The sequence below is a fragment of the Sceloporus occidentalis genome, unplaced genomic scaffold (genome assembly GCF_023333645.1).
Source record: "Sceloporus occidentalis isolate IW3139 unplaced genomic scaffold, rSceOcc1.0.p SCAF_128, whole genome shotgun sequence".
Lineage (NCBI taxonomy): Eukaryota > Metazoa > Chordata > Lepidosauria > Squamata > Phrynosomatidae > Sceloporus > Sceloporus occidentalis.
The window spans coordinates 200518-210828 of NW_028317108.1; the positions used below are offsets into that span (position 1 = coordinate 200518).

Below are 10311 nucleotides of genomic sequence, written 5' to 3' on the forward strand. Positions count from 1 at the left end.
ACATTGCCACAGCCAAAGCAGGATGCGGGGTGTGGTTACAGACAGACAGTTTCTATTTTCCTCTTAACCTATTAAAGTGAAGTGCTGTGATACAATGTCACATCCTCAGCTCTTCACATATAGCTTGGGAGATGCAGTGTGGGGCTGTAGTTGAGGTCAGTCTTGCAAAAAACAGACCTAAATTTCTACAGCTCAGTGGGACAGTCAGCGGAGAACCTCTGAGCTAGACCTGACAACAGGACAGTGTGGAAAATCATAACTGTCACACACAAAAATTGTATGTTTGGATCGGATGCTAAAGTGCACCTGTCGTGCAAAATGTAAAACATAGTAAATCATATCTAAATTGTGAAACCAATATTGCTGGTAAATGTGAAGATCTGAATCATTAACTTCTGCATGGTTAAGGTGTATGCAAAGGTATGCTCACCCATTATAGTATGCAGACTGAAGCTAGACTCATTCCACATGACAAGTTTCCAAATCACAATCAATAGATATTTTGTTGACACAATGGCCCCCCACTTATTGAGAATAGGTTTGGAGATTAATAACACTACACTTTTGGAGTCTGTGTTTATTTAATACCATGTGAAAAGTTGCCCCCTTAACACAATTACTGTCCTCTCCGCAACATAGAGGAATGGAACAGGCACCCAAACCCAGTTTATAAATCTGATCGTCTGTCAATTTTCAATAATTCCACTTCAAAGATCAGTGTAGCTCCTCCTGTTAAAAATAAATACAGTTAAATAAAGACCACAACACATAAAGGAGACCAGACATGTGGAGAAAAGGCAAGTGCAAAAGTACCTGGTATTTTGGGAGGTGCTCCCCTATCGCCATACCCTGTAAGAAAAAAAAGTTTTTAATAATGACAACTATTTATATTTTTAAATCGACTTTCTGGTTTTTAACATTGATTTACAATTAACAAAATATTTATTAAGAATACAGAAATTATTCTATCAATATATCAATGAAATTTGCACACTTATGACGTATGAAAATGAACAGGGTGACCAGCACCTATATTATATATTAAAATGTCAACCTTCTCCTGTAAGAAGGGCCAGGCTAGCATTCATAATGCATAGTTAAATCAGTGAGGCAACTTTTAAGTAATTACAAAGGGGTCTGTTCACTAAATAGAGTTGACAGGAAGGTTGTGGTTTTAGCTCCTTGACTTCACTATACATTATGAAGGACCAACTTCTGCTGCCCTGTGCAATGCATAGTGAATTAGCGATATTGCTGCAAAGTCTCCTGGCATATTAAATTATGCATACTCAGCCTTTTAAATTGGAGAAGATAAACTTGCAAATGTTGGCCCTTAGTAACAAATGATTAAGGAAGTTAAAACCACAACTCTCCCTTTAGTGACTAAACCCCAAAAACTACATTATGCAGGGAAAGGCAAATTGTGGAAGGATGAACTTAGTCGGCTCTTCATAATACATAGTGAAGTTAGAGACTTGAAATGCTCAACTCTACCGTAAAACTCAGGTTATACTCATTCTCTGAAAAGTCAGGTTAGTGCAACTATTAGGTAAGAATTATACCACATGATGCATAGATTTTTTTTTTACATATGAAATCATGATTTAAATAAAAATATAAGCTCAAACGATTTCATTTTTTATCTCCTTACCCAGTTCAGAGGGGATTACTAGTTTTCTCTTCTCTCCTTCACACATTCTGAAAAAGATTAAATACCACCATCAAGACATTTGTGCTAAATTAATCTATGTATAAAGTGGATATAGAGGGGGGAAGTGACCATTGGTGGTAGAACTAAAAGATTTCATTGGAAAACTAGTCTTCTGGCTTGTCTGGTGGGAGTTTTTAATAACGCCTGATATTCATAGACAAATGCAATGCAGGACAATCTTGAAGCCCTGTAATTGGAATGAGTACATATGACATTCTTTAATGAGGACCTATTGGAGGGCAGGTCTTGTACCAGCCACTCCTGCACCCAGGGCTGCCAGAGCCAATTAGCTTCCAGTCATAGGGAGAGGCACCTTAATAAAGTAATAAAAGGGGGATAATCATCCAAATCAAGAAAACAGGAAGTTACAACAAGGTGCTTTTTTATGAACACCTAAGGTGAATTTCTTATATATCTATGTTGACATTTTCCTATAAGTCACTGACACCTGGAAGATCTGCCCCCCAAAGATTACTGAGGCAGAAAGGAAAAGCACAGCCATTGTAGTAACAAACTTGCAGCCTCATTCTTCTACCATGAAGCATTAAAGTAGTATCAGAAACAAAACAGTAATGCAAACAGTTGTCTTTTACAGAAGGCTGAAATACCTTTTAAATGTTGGAGGGCCATACCGCTCCCTTACATACTACTCTTTTTAATAAATACTTCTGGGTTGGGGGCAGCATACATATGGTTTGTATTATTTAAATGGAGAGAAGCCCTATTTTTCTTCCTTGTTCTGCTCTCCATGTGTGGTGATGACACAGTGATCAAGAAGCAGGGCTCTGCAGCCGTGAATTCATGAACCCAACACGTGCGTTTAGCTAGCAGGGGTATCTCTTGATAGACCTAGATCTCTGTTCCTCCAGCCATTCAAAACAATGGATGCATGAGAGGTTTTACACTGTCATCATCTGCTCACAGTGGAGAATCTAGATTTTCAGCAGTCAGCTTAGTCTCCCATGCATTGGAAGAGAGAACTCACTGCTGGACGTATTAATACCAAAATATTTGCTACCACTGATTCACAGCCTATTTGGATGCATCACCTTGCATGGGAATCTCAGACAAAGAAATTGTGGTTTCTCCATTTCTCCTTAGAGAACTATAATGGCAGACAAGAACACAAGTGCACACTATTGAGCAAATGGTGTCCCAGAAAGGGTACATACCCAAGAAGTCCCTGATCCCAGCCTTTGATAACCTGTCCAGTACCCAGTGTGAATGTGAATGGTTGATTCCTGGGGATACTGCTATCAAACTCTGTGCCATCCTCCAGCTTCCCCTGGGTGAAAGAGTAAGATTGTTAGAATTGTGCTGCTGCTCTGTATCACATCTCAATATAGGTGCAGGACTCAGTTAATCTGCTAACACTTTTCTAAACTGAAATCAAGATTTCAAGTGAATGTCATGTTGCTAAATAAATGAAAGCCCAAGTCCCTTACTATTGAATAGCTGCAGAAAAAAGCTATACAATGAATATTTATTGTTTCATATAGCAACATCATATGAATCCTCAGTGCTGTAAACAGGCAAACAAAATACTTTTTTCTTCTTTAGCATTTTTATGGAGTCTTAAATAACCACTCCCCCACCCCAATCCATCCCAGTAGTATTTACCAGATTGTCCATGTGCCTCCCCTACGTTGCTCGCTACCTGTAGATATATATCAAGTGCTTGGATATTATTAGGGCTGCAACAACTAATAGACAAAATACCCCTTTGTTTTATAATCCGTTTCATTCAGTGTGGCTCACAGTAGTTACTACTTACAGTCCCTCCCTACAGTCACACAGATAATTGGCCCCACCCCTTCCTTTCTCCCAGTCCCTCCCTGCAGTTACACTGACGATTGGCCCCGCCCATTTCCTATAGCATCCACATGGCTAAGCCACTCATCTGAGTATAAAATTAATATTTGGGCTGCTGAAAGTTAGGGGAGGTGGGAGTTAATTTAGGGGCAGTTGTGGTTAATGGGGTGTTTAGGGTTAATTTAGGGGCAGTTGTGGTTCATGGGGTGTTTAGTATAAGGCATATGTTAGGAGGGCGGAGTGGCATATCTGGGAGGCAGTGTGGCAAGCCTGGGCTCATATGTGCATAACATATGTCCGACCTGAAGAAAACATTAACCTTAACTGCCCCTAAATTAACCCTAAACACCCTATTAACCATAACTGCCCCTAAATTAACCCTAAACACACCATTAACCATAACTGCCCCTAAATTAACCCCCACCTCCCCTAACTTTCAGCAGCCCAAATATTAATTTTATACTCACAGTTAGATGAGTTGCTGAGCAGTGTGGACGCTATACGGAAATGGGTGGGGCCAATCGTCAGTGTGACTGCAGGGAGGGACTGGCAAGTAGTAACTGCTGTGAGCCACACTGAATGAAATGGATTATAAAACGAGGGGTATTTTTCAGAGCATTTGCTCTGAAAAAACCCTCATTTTATAATCGATAAAAATCGATTCAACTAATTGATAATGAAATTTGTTGGCAACGATTTTCATTATCCATTATCGATTAGTTGTTGCAGCCCTACAGTAGTCCAAGTCAGCATTTGTTAAATCTCTTAATATATCTCACAATATATATAATTTAGTCATAAACTAGGCAACCAAGTACAGCTTTGTCTAAATAAAGTTGGATGTGGTCATAAGATATATGTTGGGAGGCTATTCCATTTATCCATCTATCAGTAAAGCAAAACTTCCTTACATCTAAACCCATGACCATCTAGTTTCACATTAATAATCTTGTTCAAACATTTGTCCTTTGAAATAAACTTCCCTCCTGCACTTTGTTAAATCCCTTAATTTAAATGGAAGTCTCCTTCTTTAGATAGTGTCTCCAAAACAAAAAGCTAGGTCTGCTGTATAAGTGGCATAAACATTGAGCTCTTTCTGATACTAACGCCTCTAGCTATACAACGCAACATACCACTCAGTTTTTACTACAGTTTGTTGCATTGCCAGCTGCCCTTTAGTGACAGAAATCATTGGTTCCATGTCCTTCCATCCTGTGGTCGCAGACAGAACATTAATCTCAATGCTATATTTTGCCTTTTCATTTTTACACGCCTGGTGCACTGTTTTACATTTATCAACATGAACCCCTTCATTTGCATTTTTACAGGGTTTGTCCAACCAAAATTCCTCGTTTTAATTTTTGCTGTACCCATACAAACGTAGTTTTTTTCAAGGCTGTCAGGAACCAATTTTTCGCTACCTGAACCATGGCTTTTTTATACCTGTGGCGTTTACATCTGCGACCACTAGTGGCCACCCTCCGCCCTCTGGAGCACTCAGAACTCAGGTGTGCCTTGTTACCTGGGTTGAGCCCTAGTCTACATCCAGCTGGGACTTGTTACCTGGATTACCCTGCCTTTATGAACCTGCCCTGCCCTTCAGTCAGGGCCTTTGTATTGAAGTCTATGGACCTTCCTGCTGTGGCTCTGCACCTGTACTGTTCCTGGTTCCCTGCTTTGTGTCCTGATCAAGTGGACTCCCTGCTTTGTGTCCTGATCAAGTGGACTCCCTGCTTTGTGTCCTTCCAAGTGGACTCCCTGCTTTGTGTCCTTCCAAGTGGACTGCCTGCTTTGTGTCCTTCCAAGCGGGCTGTGTGCCTTTCGTGCCCTTCCAAGCGGGCTGTGTGCCTGTCGTGCCCTTCCAAGCGGGCTGTGTGCCTCTCGTGCCCTTCCAAGCGGGCTGTGTGCCTCTCGTGCCCTTCCAAGCGGGCTGTGTGCCTCTCGTGCCCTTCCAAGCGGGCTGTGTGCCTCTCGTGCCCTTCCAAGCGGGCTGTGTGCCTCTCGTGCCCTTCCAAGCGGGCTGTGTGCCTCTCGTGCCCTTCCAAGCGGGCTGTGTGCCTCTCGTGCCCTTCCAAGCGGGCTGTGTGCCTCTCGTGCCCTTCCAAGCGGGCTGTGTGCCTCTCGTGCCCTTCCAAGCGGGCTGTGTGCCTGTCGTGCCCTTCCAAGCGGGCTGTGTGCCTGTCGTGCCCTTCCAAGCGGGCTGTGTGCCTGTCGTGCCCTTCCAAGCGGGCTGTGTGCCTGTCGTGCCCTTCCAAGCGGGCTGTGTGCCTGTCGTGCCCTTCCAAGCGGGCTGTGTGCCTCTCGTGCCCTTCCAAGCGGGCTGTGTGCCTCTCGTGCCCTTCCAAGCGGGCTGTGTGCCTGTCGTGCCCTTCCAAGCGGGCTGTGTGCCTGTCGTGCCCTTCCAAGCGGGCTGTGTGCCTGTCGTGCCCTTCCAAGCGGGCTCTCTGTCTGTCGTGCCCTTCCAAGCGGGCTCTCTGTCTGTCGTGCCCTTCCAAGCGGGCTCTCTGTCTGTCGTGCCCTTCCAAGCGGGCTCTCTGTCTGTCGTGCCCTTCCAAGCGGGCTCTCTGTCTGTCGTGCCCTTCCAAGCGGGCTCTCTGTCTGTCGTGCCCTTCCAAGCGGGCTCTCTGTCTGTCGTGCCCTTCCAAGCGGGCTCTCTGTCTGTCGTGCCCTTCCAAGCGGGCTCTCTGTCTGTCGTGCCCTTCCAAGCGGGCTCTCTGTCTGTCGTGCCCTTCCAAGCGGGCTTGTATTTTATTTTGCCATACGTCCGGTTACTTGCTTAGACTATATTACCCTTATTTGCTGGTCCTGTTATATACATGAAATACACTGCATTACCTGGATTTCTGTTTGTGGTGTCTTTGTTTGCATAATCATGCACGCATGGGCTCCTACCTGACCCGATCACCCGAGTCCTGACACTTTCTTTTGATACCATGTTGATGTATAGTGCAACACTTAGTGTGACAAATGGAAACAAAAACATTATAATTGTCAGTAAATTAGTTGGGTTCACAAAAATACCCTAAAACCGGTGCTACAAAGTTACAGGTCAATTGTGTCAAAATCTCTTTCTATCATGTAGCATTAACATTAGCCTTCACTCGAATTAAGGGGCCTAGTCCAAACCCTGACAGCCCAGGCTGCCCATTATACCACCTCCACAAAACTGTATAGTAGGCACTATGCATTCCAGTAAGTAGAGTTTTTCTGGCATCCCCCAAACTCGGATGTTACTATAGTATTACAGATTCATCATGCCAGAAATAACCGTGGTTATTCATATCCTAATCACTGAAGTTTTTGTTTGTCAGTTATACGTTTGTTAAACCCAGATATCCGTTTTCTATATTTCATGTATCAACACAAACCTAAGATCATTTTGTTTAGGACAAGTAGGGCCTTTGTTTAAAACCATAGGAATACATAAAACATTATTATTTTAATATGTAAAAAGCTGTCACACCAGATTTAGTAGTCGGGATAAGGATCCGCAATGCATAGCTGGTATCCCCTTTGTGTGCAGACATAAGACAAAGAAAAGGGGAATTATACTCTCCGGTCCTTAGGGTGTCAAACACTCTTGGTTATAAAGGTATTACGTTCCAGCCTAATTTTCTTGAAAGCTAAGAATGGATGCATCGATAGAGTTTAATATCAAATAGTACAAAACATGCAGTATCATTTTAGGCCCCATGACAGACAAAAAGAGGAGGCAGTCTACGTACAGGGATGGCATCTGCCAATGCACTGCATGAGCACCACATATTAAGCCAATACATAAATACTCACCGTGTAATGCATGTGCAATGTGTCTCCTTTACGAGACTTAATAGGACAGTTTTCCACTCTCTTCTTCACACCAATCTGAAGTTTTTTCCTGCCTTCATTTGCTGGTGCTTGGGGTAGCAACGATAAAACAAGCAGACACCACAAGGGTGCAAGTGATACAGCATTCATTGTGACAACAGGGGAAGATCAAGAAACAAATGACAGCCAAACTCAGCTCTCTGGGGGGGGGAAACAAAACAAAAAAAATAGGTGAGCAATAATACATCGTGTTTCATTGAAATCAGCGTATGGTACTACACATCAAAGTATGGGAAGACTGTCTTCTTGTACAGGGATACCAGTTTAAAAAAAAATAAATATATATATATATATATATATATATATATATATAAAAAAAAAAAACAAAAAAAAACACTACACATCTTTGACAGGGTCAAAAAGGATTCTTTCAGCGTGGAAAAGGGTGGATAGTACACAGAATTTTGATACCAGGATAAATACCATATTTGCTCGATTATAAGACAACCCCCCCAAAAAAATCTGAATACTAATTTAGGAAAAAATAAAAAGCCTGAATACAAGACGACCCTATAGGAAAAAAGTTTTACCAGTAAATGTTAATTATTGTAAACTATGTAAACTATTTTTTTTTTAAATAAAAGCTATGATTGAGAAAAATATTTTGTTTTTAATTCCTTTTATTTTCCAACCTGCCCCCCCAGTTATGCACATCTGCCCCCAGGCTTGCTACTCTGCCCCATAAATGCCTTATACCCCCTATATGCCACTGTGCCCCATGATATGCCTTTTAACCCACTATACGCCACTGTGCCCCATGATATGCCTTATACCCCTATATGCCACTCTGGCATTAAGGGGGTTAAAAGGCATTTCATTGAGCACTCTGCCTACAGAAATGCCTTAAGCCCCCCATTTAACACCCCCCCCCCACACACACTTACCAGTGCTTCCGACTCCCTGCTGTGTAATCGGGGCAGCGTGTAGACGTCTACTCGATTTGCGTAGGCAACTTCCGCTGCAGCCGGAAGGAGTTGTGGTTAGCAGCGGGGGTTGCCTGCGTCCATCGCGCAGACCTTCCCCGGTGTGGTGAACTCTGATCTCTGACACTGGTGCGGGGAACTCTGATGTCTGACAGCCGGGGAAGGTCTGCGCGATGGAAGCAGACAACCCCCGCTGCTAACCGCACCTCCTTCCGGCTACACGCACCCCTGGCTACACACCGCGGAGTCAGAAGCACCGGTAAGTTGGGGGGGACATAAGACAGTAGGATGCAGAGGTCTGATTATAAGACGACCCCGATTATAGGACGAGGGGTCTTAAACCTCGTCTTATAATCGAGCAAATACGGTAGCAAGGACAGAACTAAAGAATATAAGAAATCAAAAACACAATATTCATGAAACAGACACGGGCAACCAACAGGGTTCCGAAGTGTTAATCGGGTAAAACCCCCTAATACCAAACTAATTATAGAAAAACTGCCTATCAATGCTATAACCATATAAACACTTGAAAACTGCTGAAGCCGGATATTTTATCAGCTTATAGGCAGTTCAGTTCCTTGTTCCCATATGAACTCACAGTACAAATCTTTTGACATAGCATATTTATCATTCTTATGACAAGCACCACTTACCTTGATTGCTGGCTGTTCTCAGAGAATTTAACAAGTAGTTTTTTTTTTTAAAGAAATTTGCCCCAGGGCAACAGCACCATGTAAGGTTATAATTAACACTTCCTCACAACCCCAACATGCCCCTTACTAGGGGGAACATCTGTTCTAAAAGCATTTCCTCAAGGCCTCATACACACTATATAAAATGATCAGCATGCAGTGTACAGCACCTTTGTATAGCACCTGTATTAAGCACCTTAAATCCAAAATCTTAAAAGCAGCACCATTAATTCAGTTTAGTGCAGTGAGTCAAAGTGCACCCCAAAGTGCCTTATCGCACACCTGACAAGGCGACTAAATTAACAAAGGAATATTTAGCCATGATACCCACCCCTCCCTTTTCCGATTAAAACACAGACACACAACACACACATTACAATTTAGTATCAATTCAGATAAGGTTATCAATCACCCATTCCCATTCAAGATTCCCCTTTATCTAGAAACCCAGGCTTATCACTTCTGGGAGTCCATTTAGCTTCACCTGTCACTACAGAAGCACTTCTCACTTTCCTGGGCTCCCTAGGGACCCAGACATCCTGTTCTTCCAGTGGCCACCCAGGGCCTCTCCTGTTTGCCTCTTGCTCTCGTAGAACCCACACATCACCTCCTGAGATCATCTGCCCTCCTCCACTCTTTTCCCCACCATGTCTCCTAGTCCACTCCCTCAGGACCCAAACATCCTGCTGTTTCTTCCCTTCTCCTCTTGCTACATCTCTACAACCCCAAATGCGAGTTTCTTTACCTCTGCGTCCAGAACCTCTACAAGAGCCAGCCCACCCTTGCCACCAATTCACCCACTCCTGAAGTTCAGGTGTGTCACTCATTTTGTTTCCCTTCTTAATTGGAGTTCCACTTTCTGCATCTTTGGCTCTCTTTCCTTCACCGCACCCATGTGGACCCTCCCCTATCCTCAAAGTGCTGCTAAAAGCATAACCAAACTCACCACCCCCTTCCCCTTTTCTATCATTTTCATCATGTTCTTTTGACCCACTTTCCCCCAAATAGAGATGAAGGCACCAACACCAAGCACCACTGCCTTCTCCCTTCCCATTGCTCGCATCTGTAAAGGTACCCTCCATGAATCCATTATTTTGCATCTGTGAGGATACCCCAAAACCTGCATGCTGGTGGTTTATACTGTCTAAAACCTTATCTTCCATTTCTCCATCCCAAGGTCTATCCCACACTTCATATCCTCCAAAGCAAGGACTGCCATTGTTCCCAGTAGCACCAAGCAGATGGTGGCTGCTCTCAACATCAACCTTTCCTCCACTGCCACTAGACCCATTTCCTGGACTTT

General features: G+C 43.3%; 1 protein-coding gene across 1 annotated transcript; it reads right to left on the bottom strand.

Moving 5' to 3' along the window:
• Window positions 1–667: 667 nt before the first annotated feature.
• On the bottom strand, window positions 668–7324 carry LOC149281695 (peptidyl-prolyl cis-trans isomerase FKBP2). The gene is made up of 5 exons (XM_089499057.1): window positions 7313–7324; window positions 2884–2996; window positions 1652–1698; window positions 814–849; window positions 668–729 (listed from the first exon to the last, which is right to left on the bottom strand). The coding sequence occupies exons 1-5, from the start codon at window positions 7322–7324 to the stop codon at window positions 668–670; spliced, it is 270 nt and encodes an 89-aa protein (XP_089355183.1).
• Between the last annotated feature and the right edge of the window lie 2987 nt (window positions 7325–10311).

Excerpts from the sequence above, each read along its gene's own strand:
- LOC149281695 (XM_089499057.1), bottom strand. Across the intron at positions 850-1,651 it reads AGTAATCCCCTCTGAACTGG|GGTATGGCGATAGGGGAGCA; the intron begins GTAAGGAGATAA and ends TTTTTCTTACAG. Across the intron at positions 730-813 it reads AGCACCTCCCAAAATACCAG|GAGGAGCTACACTGATCTTT; the intron begins GTACTTTTGCAC and ends TATTTTTAACAG.